At 35.4% G+C, this 18,526-nt stretch overlaps 1 protein-coding gene across 1 annotated transcript in view; it reads left to right on the top strand.

Annotated features, from left to right (window-relative positions):
- Window positions 1-18,526, top strand: part of CFAP46 (cilia and flagella associated protein 46) — a 99,505-nt gene that overhangs the window by 55,676 nt on the left and 25,303 nt on the right. The window contains exons 30-40 of the mRNA XM_072424249.1: window positions 860-976; window positions 4,597-4,758; window positions 6,859-7,007; window positions 8,988-9,086; window positions 9,606-9,696; window positions 11,296-11,439; window positions 12,184-12,384; window positions 14,866-14,972; window positions 15,834-16,016; window positions 16,710-16,842; window positions 17,970-18,167. Coding sequence (XP_072280350.1) covers window positions 860-976; window positions 4,597-4,758; window positions 6,859-7,007; window positions 8,988-9,086; window positions 9,606-9,696; window positions 11,296-11,439; window positions 12,184-12,384; window positions 14,866-14,972; window positions 15,834-16,016; window positions 16,710-16,842; window positions 17,970-18,167 — 1,584 coding nt within the window. The remainder of the gene's footprint in view (window positions 1-859; window positions 977-4,596; window positions 4,759-6,858; window positions 7,008-8,987; window positions 9,087-9,605; window positions 9,697-11,295; window positions 11,440-12,183; window positions 12,385-14,865; window positions 14,973-15,833; window positions 16,017-16,709; window positions 16,843-17,969; window positions 18,168-18,526) is intronic.

The raw sequence follows: 18,526 nt of genomic DNA, 5'->3' as shown, positions 1-18,526 counted from the left end.
TTACATCAATGAAGCTGGGTGATCCATAAAACCTGGAATGGATTTCTTCAACGGTATTTTCTATTTTCTAGAAAATTTTTGGAATCCTGGACCAGATTTATTTCAGGTTTGCTGGATCGCCCAGCTTCACTGATGATTAAAGCCCTACCTGGCAGGTCAAGAGACCTGATTTTGTCAAATGCATAAGTAATACTTTTGGGTCTTCTTTCCACCACAGTCTGTACCTGCATAGTGAAAAGAGAAGCAGCAGAATGATCAGCTCATCTCTTTGTGGTTCTGCAGTCTTTTTCTGTCAACATGTTTCTTGAACTGATTGGATCCTTGTGCTACTTTTTCCCTTCCATATCTGAGCTCTTCTAAACAATTTCAAGAGGCTCATACAATTTTCAATACAATTATGCATTTACTTTGTAAGTAATAATGTATTTATAAATACAGGTCTTCATTAATCTGTGTTTTTCATCTGTGTTGTACAGTACAGGGGTTCTACTGGTTGTAAATATCCCTATTGGAGAAGACAATTGGCCTGATTTATTAAAGCTCTCTGAGGCTGGAGAAGATGCACTTTTCTCAGTAAATCTGGAAAAAATCTAAAATGGATCTGGTCCAGGATTTGCTAACATTTACTAACAAATAACACATTACTTTTAGGAAATCTATTCCAGGTTTGCTGGATCACCCAGGTTCACTGATGAAAGTATATCTTCTCCAGTCTTGGAGAGCTTTATTAAATCAGGCCCAATCTGTTTGGGAGAATAACTTTTCATTCAAATACTGTTTTTATTGGTTCCAGTGTCAATAATGCAGGCTGTTCTTATCCATTATTTCTAAAGACATTTGACGTATCTTTGTACTGTAGGTATCTTTGCCTGCAGCAGCTTCTTTCATGAAATCACTACAGAAAAATCCTGTCTCTGTTCAAAATCCACAATCTGCATCATCTCGTAAAGAAAAAGGAAACAAGGAAACAAGCGAGGTAATGTGTATGTGACTGAATGCACAGGATGATTACCGAAATCCAAATTTTAGAAGGAACCTTGATAAATAAATGCTTAGGCTTATTTATTTATATAGTGTTATTGACACTTGCCCTTCAGTATCTAGTCATAAAAAAGGCCTTGCCACCTAAAAATATGTAAATTAAAAACACAAAAAACAACAGATTGTAAATGCTTGATTTTCCTTTTATAAATGCAGCACTTTTACTTTCTGTAATCTAGTTTTCACTCACTTGAAATATATCTGACAATATAATCTGAATTTGCTGAAAACATTTAACTTCTTTAGTAAGAGTCAATTTCCTTGCACAGCTTTCTCCCTCCGTGCATGCCTCTCTTCTAGGAGTATCTAATTTTTTGTTTGCATTTGCTGGCCTAGTTCCTTCACTTGTCCACTCTTTAAAACCTTGGAGACCTGACGTAGAAGAAAAGGGGAATATTATGTGTCATTTGGGCCTGCTTTGGATGTTGATATCACATCCAAGATGGTAGCTTACAGCTTCAATATCAGGGCTTTTGAATGTCCAAACAGTGTAGGCATTTACAGGAAAATAACAATACTGTACTATAATACAATAACTTTAAATTAAATCATATAGAGAAATAATTGATGACAAAAAACACAGCAGGAACAGTAGGAGCAAAAGAATGACCTCTAGTCTGATGTTTTTACCAATATATTATACATTTGTGTAGTATAATTACGGTACTACATATGGCCATTTGTAGTTTGCAGAATATATTGTAATTTTATTTAAATTATTTTATAATCAAATTAATTTATTTAATTTTAAATGATTATTTAAATTAAATTTTTCTCAAATGAAATGTGTTGGCAACTTTATTTCTGCCTCTCAAAAATTAGTGTGGTTGGTATATTGGCACATAATACTTCACCTTTAAAATAACATTTTGTTATACATAGAAAACAAAGAATTGCTTGAACCTCAATGTGCTTCTCATACACATAAGCTTTAAGAAGACTAGTAACTTTATCAAAAACCTAAATTTGTCAAGATCAAGGTTTGTAACATGCAAACACCATTGTTATGTTTTCTTCCCCATAGGAGATAAATGTATGATAGAAAGTCATGAATAGTTACCTGTGACCTGTGAACCAAGCATCTTTCCTACATAAACTAATGTTGTTTTATTCAACAAGAAGGGTGAAAAGTTCTTAGCAGCACATGCGGTTTTCATTCATAAGAGGCTTCTCGGCATAGATCCATGCAGTATTAAGAGTGCCCTATTATTGGCCTCTGCATAATGAACTAAACATGGCTACAGCTACATTTACTTAGTTAAAGGGCTAGTATATTTCTTCTCAACCTCATCATAATTTAATATCATTCTCAGATCTATGGATAAAAATGTGTAAACTTGTAAAGAGAGTGAAGCAGAACTTTAAGCTCAGATATTTTTATGATCTGTAACATTGTTTGGAGAACCATCATGTTTGTACTAAGGCTTGAGTATGCAAGTTGTATATAGCTGTGGAATATAGAAGTCCTAGGAATTTTTTTCATTCCAGCCAGCACCAGCATCACTACCACTACTCATATCAAGTCCATGCATTGGTCTGCCATGGAATTTTAGATTTTAATAAAGAACGGTGCCACATTCCCTTCTGAGTATATTATGCAAAGTGAGCTGGTAGGTGTGTGGTTAGCTGAATGAAATGATAAATGACGCAGAAGAAACAACTTGCTGGCCCTCCTTACAATAAATACTCAAACAAGTGACGTTGAACTGTGCTTTTATTGATAATTCTGTTTGGGCTGTTATAATTTCAGAACATGGTAGACAACACAAGGATTATTATAGGGTAGTCTGTCATTGATAAATAGCATGCTGAATTTTCTATTTTGCCTAGCATAGATGGGCAATATGCATGTTCATTCCAATACAAAAAGGCAACAGGATACACTGGCAGACACCTCCAGTGACAGCTTATCTTATCTTAGATGGTAAACTAAAAGTGATAAGCCACCTTAATGTGTAGGAAATGTTTTTATATCAAGGAATAGGGCTTCAACATCTATAGATTTATTTTATAAAATGTTTATACCTAACCTTACATGTTACGTCTTCTTTTGGAAATTGTACTTTGGTTTTTATGGTCTATAAATTGAATATAATCACTGCTTAACTATTGTGTTATCTTTTCCTGCAAGTTTCCTTATTGTTTTTACATTTTAAGAAGCTTTGGACTGATAGGCCAACACACACAAAACCACCTGCCTGATGTAGTGTAGGACACTCCTGTTTTGCTAGAAGAGCTCTAACTCATCAAGGCATGGACTCCTCTAGACCTCTAAAGCGGTGGTATTGTATTTGACAACAACACATTAGCAGTAGATCCTTAAAACATACTGCTTCCACTGCCTTTTCCCCAATGTAAATCTCTCTTCTTATCCAAGTAAGATACACACGCAGCCATTTACATAGTATATAATTGTTGATTGATCCATGGTCTCTTTGTAACATATGCCCATTGTAGAAGTTTTTGACATTGGACAAGGATCAGCACTGACTGGCCTGTAGCTACGGCACAAACCTTAATGTACTGTTTATTCTAACACCTTTTTTACATAGTCAGTATTAGGTTTTCAGCAATTTTTAATACAGTAGTTTTTCTGTAGGATTTGACCAGATAGGCTACCTTCCTCACCATGTGCATTAATGAGATCATGGTCGCCCATGATCCTATTGTTGGATCACCAAATGTCCTTCTTTGGGTCACTTTTGGCAAGTACTAACCACTGCATACTAGGAACAACCACAAGATCTATAATTTTGGAGATGTTCTGATCCTGGCATTTAGTCATCATAGTTTCAAAAACCGACTGTTTGCCTGCTGCTTAATAAATCCATCCTTTTAACAGGCCACTTTACTATCAATGGTTTTAATGTTTCAGGAGATCGGTATAATCAGCATGCTGTCCATGAATTCCAAATAATTATTACCACAGCTAGAGGTCATGATACAGAAGGAATATAAATAATAAATGTTGGATAATTTATTAATAGATAATAAAGTGTGAGGAGCTAAAGTCGCTATTGACTGTATACCATGTAAAAAGACATACTGATCAGCATTATATGGTAGTATTAAACAGTGCCAGTCAGGTGTGAGGAGCTAAAGTCGCCAATGACTGTATACCATGTAAAAAGACATACTGATCAGCAATATATGGTAGTATTAAACAGTGCCAGACAGTAATATGCTTACCTGAGTTAAATTAAAATTAATGTCTTTACTATAGAAGTGATAGTTTATTTTTCTAGTTTTGGGTTGGGTTTTTTTTGGTGGTAGGGGGGATTTTGGTTTTGTCTCCAATGGTAAGCGTAAACCTCTCTTTTTGTCCTCATGCCTTTGTCACCTCAAACAAAAATAGAGTGGAAATCTTCCAATAGGGACACTTGTTCTATGGGCAAATATCAAAAAGAGAATTGCCTACTCATTGACACCCATATAAAAAGAAAAAACATAATTCCTTTTCTGTTCAAAACAAGTTTTGGGTTTAGAAGATAGCGGCAGTTTACATGATTTAGATATGCTGTCTCTCAAGGTTTTTTTTTTTTTTTTTTTTGACAGCCAACAACAGTTAAGGAAAAGCCCAAGCGGAAAGGACCTGTTGATGCCTTACCTTCAAATGCAGAAGATTGGGCTGCGTATGATTGTCCTGATGAACTTCGAGATGCATTTAGACAAGATACATCTTCCCAAGGCATAAACAAAACTACCATTGTAAAACCAGTAAGTCCTTTACAGAATTGTAACCTTTAGGAAAAAGAATCAGAGCTATTTAAAAGAATCCTAAAATGTATTCTGTTTATATTGTACCATTCATGGTCCCGACTCTCATCAACATGCTAATGATATTTATAAATAAAATCATTCTGCTTTCATTGCATACCTTATTTTGCACCACTACAGTGTCTCTGTGCTTCTCTGTGCAGCAGGATGTTAGGTGGTACATAGTTTCCAGAAAACATCACAGCATCCTGCTTCAATACAAGAGCTCCAATTCAGACAGCGAGCTTGTTTCTGAGATGAGTTATGCCAATATCAAAAAATGTCCTAATGGTTGGATGTCAGTCTAGGGCAGGGATGTCAAACTCAAATACACAGTGGGCCAAAATTTAAAAACCTAGACAAAGTCACAGCCAAACCTGAAACTGAAATAGCACTGTTAATACAATTCCCTGCAACAAGAACAGTCCAATGTTGGGCTTAATGTTATGAGTGGCTAGAACTCCCCCTTCACTGAAATAGCACCGCTCCTACAATTCCCTATGTCTATAAAACAGTCCAATGCGGAGCCACACATAGGCAGAGAGGCCACTGGTCCATTGACGCGAGTGATGCCGAGATTTGTAGTAGCGGCGCTATTTCAATGCAGCGGCGGGCCAGCTGCAATTCATATTCAGGATTCCTTTCAGGGACAAAAAAAAGGATGTTGAGGGCCAAATTTGGCCTGCGGGCCAGAGTTTGACACCCCTGGTCTAGGGGATTAGGCAATCTCAAGCAGGCCCCCCTAGGTAACACCCACCCACATACTAACCTTGCATATTTAAAAAGATTTAAATCCAGTGAATAAAAGGAATGGTCTGAAGATATTCAAGCTGGGGAGAAAAGGATTAAATTTTCACCATCTGGAATTAAGGCAGGCACTGTCTAACGTGCTACAACTTTCAATTTACACTGAGAAGTTCAGAAGTCACGGTTAGCAATTTCAGTACAAAAGAGGAGCCTGTACAACTGTGAAAGACTGAAGGGAAGGCTGGAGTTCATCTTTAACAAAAGCTTTTTAAAGTGGAACTAAACCCTTTTTGCTCTAACCTGTCCCTATTCTGTTACAAGGTGCCAGCAACTTTTTTCTTGTTTTGAATAATGCTCGTCTTGATTGGCCAGGCTGGGATGATGTAACTCCCAAGCAGCAGCCATTAGGGAAGTTGGGATATGCTGTATTTGCCCACTACCAAAGCATGCACAATTTTGACAATTGAATTGAACGTTCACATTCTAATCCATTCTGATCACAAATTTTGAAATTTGAACTTTTGTTTTACTTTATGGGAACATCTGTAAATTATAAATCATCATTCCCCGAGCCCATGTTACAGACAACTGAATATTAATTGTTTTGCCAATACTCATTAATTTGGCAAATGTTCCTTCTTCTTCATATTGGTAAAATGATCATTTTAAGCTGATAATTCATTGAGCTAGCATTGTAAAAATTGTCCTCTGTTTTTAAACCTCAAGTGGTACTATGTATTGCAGTTGATTGTTCCCAAGCTGACCCTACACTACTAAAAAGAAAAACATTGTATTTTCATAGAGTATGTATTATCATTACAGCATACAGTCCCATTGTATAATTCAGCAGGAGTTGTTTCTACATTATATAGCATGTAAAACATTGTATCCTCATTCAGCATGTATGTGTGGTATTATATGTCTTTTTTTATTACTCAGCACTTTAAAAATGGCTCTCGATAAAAGTGTAATTTAGTGACAGCCATCTATCGTCAGAGGCCATCCTACACCAACCTGCCAAGATGCTAGCATCAAGATTAGCCACTACAAAATATTTTACTTCTTTAGCTGAAGTAAGAACCATGAGCCATGAAAATGGAAGGACCTTGTCATTGTACTTGTAAAACTGGAGGTCATCCATTTTGCTTGGCCCTTTTTAGATGTTTCTCAGCAGTGGGAGTCACTAAGTCAATCCTGACCATAGATATACCATTAAAAAAACCTTATTAAACTTATTTGGTGTTCTTTGTAAATTCTTTGTAAATTGTCAAAATGATATTGATAAAGAATAATTTGTATTATGTTATACTGCAGACATACAGTTTATACTACCTAGATCTACTTGTCAAAGAATTGCAAAGCATCTCATATACACACTTGACTCTTCCGGTTCTCCATCTGGCAGAGGTTATTGCACATGATGTTGTAGAAAGCAAAAGTCTGTCAGATCTCTACCATCTGAAGTAAGTATTACCTACTTTTGACTAATTCAGTATAAGTGATTTTGTTTTTGATATACTGTACAGCATGATGTGTGACAAATTTGTATGACATACTCTGAATTACAATATATTAGTGTTAACATGCCTCTGTCAGTTTATACCCAACAAAGGACTATTTTCAAAAGACAAAAAGAGACGTGTGGCATACCAAATCTGGTTAAACAGTTTACCTCGCCCATATTAGTTATTCTGGACATTTCCCTATTGCAATAGGGCTGTAGGAGTATTTCAATAACAAGGGAACAAACAGACTCAAACACTAATACTTAATCAAATTAGTTTGAAATTAGTTTGAAATAACCATTCCCCCTGACCACTCTCCAATTAAACCCTAAAATGCAGTAATTTTTTTATATGACTTTGTTATTGGTCCATCAATCTCATTAAAAAGTCTGAGTTTAAAATGTGTTTAAATCCTGAGTCTTCAGGACTAACCAATGGTATGGGCATGGGATCCTGGGAATTTCCACATTCAGAATTGGTGTTCAGGGATGAGCTGTTTTTTAACATGCAGTGCTACGAAATGATCACACCTAATTAACCACTTACTCCAATTCCCATTGATCAAGAACACATTCGCTCATATATTTCCTTCTCATGAGATTGCAAACCCTTTGTGGGATCTAAAAGAACCGGGCTTGTCTTCATTATAGGTTTTGTGCAAGTGTACTGGAAGCAACAATTGTCCACTTCGATACCACCTCAATGGTTGATTTATCAGAAAGGTACTTTATGAAGTACCATAATTCAAGTTAAGATTTAATTATGCAATATAACTCTGCATGTCCGTAGCACACTAGATATTTGCTAATAGATAGCTCAGAAAGAAGAAATGGAGAGTTATAAGGTTAGGTACCAGCCAAGTCAAAACCCTGATTACCCTTGAAATTTTTAGGGGAATGAAACATACTGTAACTATAGGAATTTTGACTGGAGGAGAGGTAAAATAAATTTTACCAAGTCAATGTACAGTACTGGTTGAAAGCCATGCAAAATACCTAATAAAAGATACCATGACATCTATTGATACTTTTGTTAATTACATTTTTGAAAAGGCACATTTTCCTTGTGATTTATTTAGATATATCACCTATCTGTAGTCTGCTGTAGTATTACTGAAAAAGCCAGTCATTTCTTGTGGAGTACATGCTTTTTTACATTACTGTAAAATACTTTTTGGTGTGTGTGTGAGGGTGTATTAAGCATTTATAGTACAGTTTTTGACATTACCGTCTTTGTATAGAAATTTAGAGATGTACAAGATACAGTTGTAAGTCTTCATTGTTTGCAGTTGCAGTGGGGTTGAGGCATGGTTCATTTTCTTTTTTGCTCCTGGTCGTGCGATTGCTTTTCCTTTTGTGGAGTAAAAAACCCAAACACACTCAAAACCTAAACACACTCAACTGAATGACAAAGCATTTGTCAGACTCTACTGTTGACTTACTCTGGATGCATATAGGAATCCATAAGAGTGGCTAACCATGTTGTTTTCGACCAAAAGTCTGAAAATGTCCTAAGAGTGAAGGTAAAAATTCTGATCTTTTAAGTTTTAGTATCGAACCCAGTAAACCAAAATGACTTCCAGGCAACTAGCATTTTTGCCTTCAGAAATATTCGCACTGGCTTCCTACATACCATAATAGATTTTCCATACATGTCCCCATACACTTTAGAAGTGTCGTCATTTTGGGGTAAATGTTTAAAAAATACACTTTATATGATTAATAAATGTGAAAAATGTATTAATTTCCAGCCCTGTCACTACAATGCAGGTGTGCTTCCACCATTGTAAAGGCTTTAATTTGTTTATAACAATTTACATTCTGCATAAAATAAGTTTTCTTTTTTTTTTTACTACGCCTTTTGACGTTATGATTTTGCAACGTATGGAATTGAAAATAAATGAAATTAATGTTGCCTTTTATTTTCCTTTTTAAATAGAATTTCTCAAAAATGTGGTGATTTAAAACTCTACAATGCAGCCAGTTATCACCAAAGAACAGTCAGCAATATGTCCATTAGTAAATATGAACTGATAAGGTAAGTTGCATATGTTCTCAAGAATCCTTAAGTTGATCATCCATATCATATCTATATAAAATTCCTGAAATGGTAGGGAAAAAGAGGAATTAAGAATTAACACATATTACGTATATTTAAAGTGAAAATCGCATAATATTTTTGATGCATATATTAAAATATTTTCAAAGATAACATAGATATTGTCAAAGATATTCCTCTCTGACAAACTATATTTAACTAGCAAAATGCAAGTTTGATATTGAGATCTCTATAATGTGTGGGTATATATTGCTAATATGGGTTACATTGGAGCTTGTTTATTTGTATTCTAAGTTATTAACCTGAAGTTGAAGAAGACAAAAAGAAGACAATATTTGTCTTCTGAAGTTGAAGAAGACAATCTCCTATTTATGTTGAACGAGTTAAAAAATATATTTTTTACCAGAAAATTGAAAACCTGTAGTTTGTAGTTGTAGTTTAGAGACATGAATAGCATACTGCATTATTTTTAATGAAGTATTTAAAAAAATATTGTAGTTTTAGACAAGAAGCTGCAGTGTCTCAGGAGGAGAAAGAAGACCGAATTAATGAGGACATAATAGATCAGCCTCTAAGTGGTAAAAAAAAGGTAAGTGTGTTTGAAAAAAGAGAAAAATGTATTTATTATTACTGTTATTTGCCTAAAGTACAGCCCTATTTGTCATACCTATACTTGTCTGTTCAATTCAGCGAGATATGATACATGAAGCCTTTTTGAATGCTCTTATTCCACTGCAGCATGAAATACAAACACTCCCAGTGTTCTCCCCAGAATGTATTTAAGTTGGGTGGGAAGAAGCTGTATCCAGGTATTCGAAAAGTGAGAAGGGCAACACATCACAAATTTATTGTTCCCAGTTGTTGCCAAAGATAATTCTGTCATCTTTACCCCTCCATACTTTTCTCCAAATTTCTAATACCCCCCCCCCCTTTAGTTTGTCCCATTTTTCCATCATCTTTGTATTATGTCTCAACTGCCCCAAGAAGTCAGATCATTACAATCCTGTTGACATTAATTTAAAAGTGCTCATGGTAGTCTTGCTCAATGGTAATGAAGGATAGGCACATTTATATCCTGCAATGATTTAAGCATACTGTAAATGCTAAAAACCCAACACAGTAAGTGCTTTTTGACTTTAGCTTGAAAAAAAAATGTTGTACTATGTATGGATTACAGGGCATCAAAGATGGTTTGGATTAATCCTTACAGCTCACAGCTAACGTTTTGGGCAATACTTTAATTTTTTAGTGTAGCATCTCACATTTAAACAGTTTAATAATTAAACAGAAAAGAATAAAAACTAAATGGTTTCCAATGATAAGCTTCAGGGACATAAAGAATTTGCCTATATCCTAGAGCAGAAAGTGCCGGAACCAACCTGTATATAGTTGTAGCATCTTAATTGGGGCAGGGGCGACCAAGTAAAGACTTCCAAAAACTCTTTAAAAGGATTTCCACTCAAGAAAAGTAGGGACATGTTTATTCCAATAATATAGATTTTAGTGTTTTACATACCCTGACAATCTTTACCTAAATTGTGGACTGAAATGGCAAAAAAAATGGTATAATCTTGTATTTATTGTTTTTAATCCTTCTTGTAAATAGTGTTTGTAGTTTTTTTCAGCCAGGTGTGTGTGTATTGATTTGCTCTGGGCTTGCATATCCCTTTGACTAAAATATACATGGAACACATGTTCATGGAATAACTGTACTGTACTTACACTTTCTGTAAAGGAGACTTCAGGACATATATAGAGGGTGAATTTTCCCCTTAGACAGCATAAAAACCATAGAAGGTTCCTGAAAAATACTACTGTTATCCCATTATTTACACCACTGATGGATACAGCCTTGTTAGACACTAATATGCCTATTCTGTAAATCTGTGCAAAGTGCAGTGGCCCGTACCGGCTAATCATGTTTCAACATTCTAAAGTCACATCATTGCAAAGGGAACGATGGTTGCTATTAGGTTACTGCTTAACACATTGCCGTTTGCCATAGTGAATAGGTCTGCATTTTTCTAGAGCTTATGAAGGTTCATAGTGGATAAAACTAAGTAATCACAAGCTTCTTTGTAAGAATAAATTGCACATTGTATGAAAGATCCTCTAAAGACCTCTGTTTTGTGTAAAAATATTATGGACTGAGAGTTTTTTCATTTTTAATCCTTTTGTTTTTCTTTAGTTGCTGAGCACACGTGCAGATGGGAAAGGCTTAAGTGGACTTTCTCTTCCGTATCTGTGGCTGGAAAAGGCTGATGTGTTAATACAGCTTGGACATTTCCAATCAGCTAGAATCCTTCTATCACAAGCATATAAGTCACTCCAGGTGAGACCACATTACTTCAATCTCTAACAAAACAGTAGCTATATAAAATATTAGGAAAGATTAAATGATTTATAAATGATAACTGGTATTGATATAAAACACCTGGAACACACATCGAGGAGAAATCAAAAACAATTGCCCCTCTATGGAAACATTTGTATTATCTGGAAGACTTTTTTGTTATATGTGTTAAAGACAAATCCCCTTTTTTGCCTTGTGGTTTTGTTTCATTTATACCATTCATAATCAAACTGTTAGTTTGGCTTTGAAAATGACTGATAGCTATGATGATACAAATGGTTTGTAAGATCATTAATGAAAGAAAAGAAGGTGGACTGGTGCATCACAGCAATGCTTTGATAAAAAGGTGAAGCCTCAAGGAACTAGGATATGTTTCATTTATTTGTTTCAAGGCATTATGTTTAAATTTAACTAGGATATACTTAGGTGATAAACCCCAAATTGGATTGGTCCCCTCAGTTCTATTCTTTGATAGATATGACTTTAAGAATTATATCAGGTGTACAGTAAACTGGGAAGTTGTCAGTCTGCATCCATTTTAAACTAAGAAAGAATTAAATGAAGGATGATTAGTAAAAATGAAAGAGGGAAAATGTTTATTTGCTGCTTGCTTTCATTAGTAACCATACTAAGTGAAGTTAAACTTGGGCTTTGATGGATTGCTATGGGCCATGCTTTAAAATGTATTTGTAATCCCGAATATGAATCTTATAAAAATTTCAGGATATTGGCGACGGATTTGATCAGCTAAAATGCCTTTATTTATTATCGGTGCTGGCCAACTGTGAAAAGAATCATGGACAAGCCAAGTCTTTGCTTCTGGAAGCCAAAGGTCTGGAGAGAGATGCAAACCTTCTCTATGAAACCACATGTTCATTAACTGAGGCAATTTTAGGTGAAGACAAGGAAGGAAGAAATAAAAAGGTATAATGAATCTAAGCACATTTAATTGAAATTCACACTAAGACCGTCAATGCTTCCATTTCAGTACATGTCTATGAGGTTAGATGTTTTGGAAATGTTTCTCTTATTGGTATGACTTGGCAACTGAAAAAGCAGTATGCATGTGGTGTTGCAATTCCTGGATAGCCTGTCCTGGACTTGACACCAGACTTTGTCAATGGTGCAGCCCTAGCATCTTAAGTATATTGGCAACAAAAGTGCAAAACACATAGCAGCAGTGACTTTTGCTGATTTACTGAAAAGCTCTTGGTTGCAAACTGGTCTTCAGGAATGTTTGGAGACTCTTAACAATTTTAGGAAATGACAGAACTGCCAGTCCTGTCTTTTCCGAACCTTATCTTCTCTTAATCATTTAACATAAATTCTGATTGCCGCGTCTGACAAAAGTTTTAGTACCTAAATGGCAGTCGCCTAGTGTGGCTATTTTTAACTCATCTCTACTTGGAGCTCCTGATCAATGATCATCATAGAGAATTTCTAATTGGTTGAGGTAAGATCCTCCAATAACATGATGTTAATAATATCCCTAATCCACAAGCTAATTGTAGGAGGAATTGCCTTCTTCCAATACATGTTTGGACAGAATTGATTTGATTGATCCACACTGGATGTTTGTAGGGTTTTAGAGGATCAACATAGTGATCCAGTTAAAAGAAGGCTGGATCATCTGACAGAGGAGCATCTGTAAATAGATGCATACCCTGCCCCAGAATTCTCCTATCTTTGGACATATGAACAGAAGTAGCCATCCTCCACTTGTAGTTATATAGTGGATACGCAGTAGGACTTGAAATGTTTGATATGAAATGTTTGGCCCTGTATGTGTTTGTTGTATGTTTGGTGGCACATCTGGCATACAAGGGGATAAAATAGAGTTTCCAGTAATAGGAAACAATGGGGAGTGAGAGGGTAAGATTTTTGATAAGACAAAAAGCTTTTAAAACACAACCAAAATGGAACCTATGGTCAAGTGAGCAGAAGGAAGATGCTTATGGAACCAGGAAATTTTTTTTAAAGTGAAAGGAGAAAATGTGCCTTCAGTGGACACCCACTATTTAAATGCCTAATGTTGACACCAATTGTTTACTTTTACTTGTACCAAGTGGGTGTTCTTTTAGTACAAGGCCACATCTAAGAGACTGTATACATTTAAGAATAGTGGCATGCGATGCGCAGAAATAAGAGGTGGAACTACTAAGGTTTGAATTGGATCACCCAAATGAAAATGATGAATGAAAGTAGGAACATTGAAAAGCAGGGAAATGTAAAGTAAAAGCCTCTATGTAAAAAAAAAAATTTTAAAATTAACTCTATAATAATGAAATGTTGATAACAAACCTGAAATTGAATTTAGGTGAATTGTGAGAGAGAAGATTAGGTCACCCACCTCTACCTTATGCAATACCCCTTTGCCTGGGAAAACATGGTATCTGGCCTCTCTGCAATGCCAGGATCCCACCCAGTCAAAACTACTAATTTTATGGAAATGGGGGAGTTACTTTTTTGCTAATATTTTAGTGGAGGGGTTTAGATTTCAGTTTAAAGGGGAGATAAGCTGGTAGCCTAAGCAAAGGGCTGAATCCTTTACATTTAAAGAGGACTGTGACATGGTCGCAAATCTGTGAGCAAACTGAAGTCTGATGTGGGCTCATTAAATGAAGGTAAGGAATTCTTGGTATCAAAAAAGCTATAACTCCTCTTCTACCTGGAAGTAGCCTTAAATCCAACATCAAATTGTAGTCCTTAGGAGAAACAAATTTGGCCTGGCCCCAAGAGCAATTCTAGTTCTCTAGATGTGGCCACATACTAATGGTGGTAACCCAGTAGTCCTCTAATCAAGCTTTGTTCGTCCCCAAAAAGATACAACATTGTAATTTTCTGCATAGCAGTAAAGTAACACATAGAGGTATAGAGGTATGGGAGTAGAAAGGCTTAATGAAAAACTGAAAAAACATAAAAGGAAAAAAGTGGATCTGATGACCTTTATGAGCCAAAGGGCTTTCCGTTCTTTTGATCTTTTGAAAATATGTTCCAGTCCGAATGCAGGACTCTAAATGTGCATGTTATAGTCTATCCACAGCTGGCAGTAAAACAAGCAGTCACTAAGGCATAAGATAATAGTTCCTGAAAAAACAACATTAATAGTTACTGAAAAAACAACATTATAAAATGATGTTGTTATTAACTCAATAGCAAAATAAAAGAAAGGAAATGTATTACAAAGACTTGTATTACAAAGACTTGCACAGGAGGTTATTGAAACCTTTAAATAAGCTTCTAAAATTAAGAGCATTGACACCTGACCTGAAACTATCAGGGAAAAAGTTTAAAACAACCTCAAAAAGTATTATTTTATTTTAAAAAATTGCTGGTTCTTGATACAGACGGTAAGTCGGTCAGATTTTTCATTAATCTTCTGTGTTTTCTAAATAATTTTTGTAGGCCTGTCAAATTCTGGATACCACAATAAATGCTTATAAGGACATGTTGCACAAAGAAAAGAACAGGGAGTCAGAATATGGACTTCTTATAGCCAAATTATGTGCAAGGTAAGAAACTACATGGTTTTTTTAGTGGATACAAGTGGTCTGAATATTTCCCTTTTTCATAGCTAAAAGTTGCCAGTATGCAAGAAACTTGTAAAGTTTATTTCTGGTTATCCTTTCAGTTGTTCCACATTTTATTTGCAAGTAAAAAAATAAGTGTTTTTTTTGGTTTGTTTTTTGTATAATAGTATCCTGATTTTCCTTAATATAAAAATTCTTTTGTCAGGCTGCCAGAATTGATATCTGATATTTCGAGAACTCTTGTGGTCAGATCTCTTGTAAGGGCTTTATAATCATGTAAAATAATACACTCTTATTAAGACATCCTAATGTTGGCCTTGTAGGAGTGGTTGGAGACAAATCTGCTTTAAGGGATCTCATTACTAGATAGCGAGTGTCATTTAGTAACATTAAATTGTACTTGATCTGGAATTTGGAGGCTATTCCACCATTCATCTATTGAAAAATCTGCTTAAAATAAAGATGAAACCTCTTTAATATTACAGAACTAATCCATGTATATGTGACTTGCTATTACTAGCTAAACCCTGACCTTGATAAACGAGAACCTTCCCAGACATCTCAATCAATTGGAATTTACAAAAAGTCAGACAGTAATTTGGATTCTGCAATTTAAATATCAGTTTAGGATCGAGATTAGTTTTTCATGCAAAAATGCAGTATACATTTTATTTGTTTATTTCTAACATGCATGTTTAAAGTATAGTACATAGTAGTAGGTTCCAATGCAATCCTAAAGCCCATTGCAGCTTCGAGAAACAATATGGTTGAATTAGGTGTCCGAGTGTGATAACAAATCGATGTAATTGACGATTTATCAGGTGCATACTTTTATTTTCACAGGAAATTTTCAATTATTTTTAAAAATGTCCAAGCTTTGATAAGTAGTGGAGTTACGCCATCAGAGAACATTGTGACATTGCTTGATATGTGTGACAAAATGAGTCAAATAGAAGCCAGTCTTCTGCATTATGGACACCAAGAGTACAGAGCAGACTTCCTGATGGACCACTCCTCTATCCTCAGGTATTTTATTAACTTGTGTAGATGCTATGTTTTGTTAATATTTTTGGGTTGAAGAACTCGGATTTCATTCTTTGCTGCTCAAGCAATCCAAGAGATGTGTAGATTGTGTATATAGCAATCAATTGTATAAAAGTTCTGGCAAATTTGCTTCAGTTTCTTCGGAACAAAAAGTTTTTTTTTTGTCTCAGCAAATTAAAATGTCTATTTAAATTAGACTTAGTATTACCATAAACATTTATGGTGACCACAGCATACTGCCAGTTTATCATAATAAAGAAAATCTTGAACATTGGGCACATAATATAGCAAAAGTCCAGTGTTCACACAAAGCTATGGACCGATGAGCAATGTCTTAACATCACATCCATAATCCTCTTTAATAAAAGATCTTGACTGGTGTTTTTTACATTTCCAGAGAAAAACATTCATCAACTTTTGTTCCTACCTGTGTGTTTGTGAATGGCAGAATGAATAAAATGTATTTTTAGACTATAGTTCTGCTTTAATGATTTTCCAATAAATGCATTCTGGGCTAATGGGGGATTTTTAAATATTTACCCAAATCTCCAATTTATTGAGTGCAAGTGAGAATATTTTATTTATTTCGTTTTTTTCTCATTATTTATGACCTCCTTACTTCAGCTTTCTCATTATTTTGGCTCCCTTATTTCCATTTTTTTTACTCTTTAAAAGGATCCTTGCTAGCACAGCGGAAGATGAAGAACGCAAACACAGTTACTATTTGGATGCATATAATATGGCAGAGCAAGCAATAAGCATACTGGAGCAAATACAGTACAGCATTGAAAATACTTCTCGAACTGAGGTATACAATGCAATTCACTTCCTTTTGCTTACAAAGATTTGTCCTTCTTATACTGTTTTGATTTTATTGTTCCCTGTATTTCTAATATGGAAGCTATTTAAATCTGTTTTTATAGTTCTTTTATTTCTTGTATTTGTGAAGTATGGCTAGGCTCTAGTGAATCTGTGTCACACAGAAGACCCCGAAATGGGGGTTTAAATATAGTCTGTAGGTTCTGTTTATCATTTCTTATTAGAACAGACATCTGTGTATCTGTGCCTAGCTGAATTGCCCTTTGCACATCTAGAGCCAGTTTTCAATGCTGCTACACCTCTTCTGTCTCTGAAGACTCGCAGGCCAGCCAGGCCAAAGCACTGCAGTTACCTGAAGTCTAAGTGGAGGTTTTTTGTCTTATTTCCTCTCATGACCTTGATTTCATACACACATGACACTGGGCTGTGGATCTATCTTCTAAGTGGCTCTAACATGCCTGAGCTTTGAGGGACATAGTATTGAGGGGCATGATTTAGTAATGCTGTCTATGGTTGGAGAGAATACACTTTCATCATTGAAGCTGGGTGATCCATCAAACCTGGAATGGATCTGGTGCTAACAAATAGCAAATGACTTTTAAGAAATCCATTCCAGGTTTGTTGGATCACCCAGCTTCACTGATGAATGTGTATCCTCCCCAGCATTGGAGAGCTATGTTAAATTAGGCACATTGTCTTTTTGGATCTCCTGTGAGTTTTCATTTTTAATAAGTTACTCTTGTGGCTTCCAGATCTGGTTCTTCTCAGAAGCCTTAAAGTTCTTCTCAAACCTCAAAGACAATTCCTTACCATAAAGGTGCACCTTGTCTCCATTTTAAAAATTTGTGCAGCCAATGTACAGAAATGCACCTGTCACTGACAGCTCTTTACTAATGTGGACATGTCATCGTCTTTCACAACTGATATGCTCATATGAATAGCATCAAGCTATTAAATAAATAAAGATCAAACAAAAATGTGTGATTTAAATGAAAGTAATTGGCATCCTTTTTTGGTTCATCTAAAAAAATTGTTTTCATTTCTGCCTTTACAAAACATAATATTCTTTCTTTAGACATTGTGCACGTTTAATTATGATTTATTTTTATTTTACAGGCAAGGGGTATTTGTTTGCCCATTCTAAGGAAACTTGCCAACAGCAAGCTGCATTTTGCCGAACTGTCGTTGGAAATAATGCAGCTTGTCATGAGCGAGGAAAGCAAAAAACTTCAGGTGGAAAAAAGCAAAGGGCCCCTCCGTGTCATAATGGAAGAGTTTGTCAGAGCCACCCCAGATTATAATTCTGTTGAACAGGTTTGCAAGTTTAAGTAAAAGCGTTGAAATATCTCTTGTCTATAGGTACCTTACCCTAGGCATAAAGATATTGGTGTGGGTTTTATAATACCTTGTCTGATTGCTACACTTTTACCGAAAATAAGCCAGCTCCAAAGTCTTTTGGTGTCTCTAGACATCTCTAGAGGAATAAACATGTACACTGAGGCAACCCTAAACATTAATTTATGTTGAAAATGTATCTCTCCTGGTGGTCCCTGTGTTTTTTACTGTCAAATGAATGTAGGTCTGTGACATTCCTGTGCTGTTCCTATTTTAAAAAAAAATTGTCTACACTCCACATGTACTTCACTTTCTCCTTGAGATTGCCCTTCTAGAGT

The sequence above is a fragment of the Pyxicephalus adspersus genome, chromosome 10 (assembly GCF_032062135.1).
Source record: "Pyxicephalus adspersus chromosome 10, UCB_Pads_2.0, whole genome shotgun sequence".
Taxonomy (NCBI): Eukaryota; Metazoa; Chordata; class Amphibia; order Anura; family Pyxicephalidae; genus Pyxicephalus; species Pyxicephalus adspersus.
The sequence above is the reverse complement of the archived record's forward strand: the minus strand, read 5'-3'. Positions and strand labels throughout refer to the sequence as shown.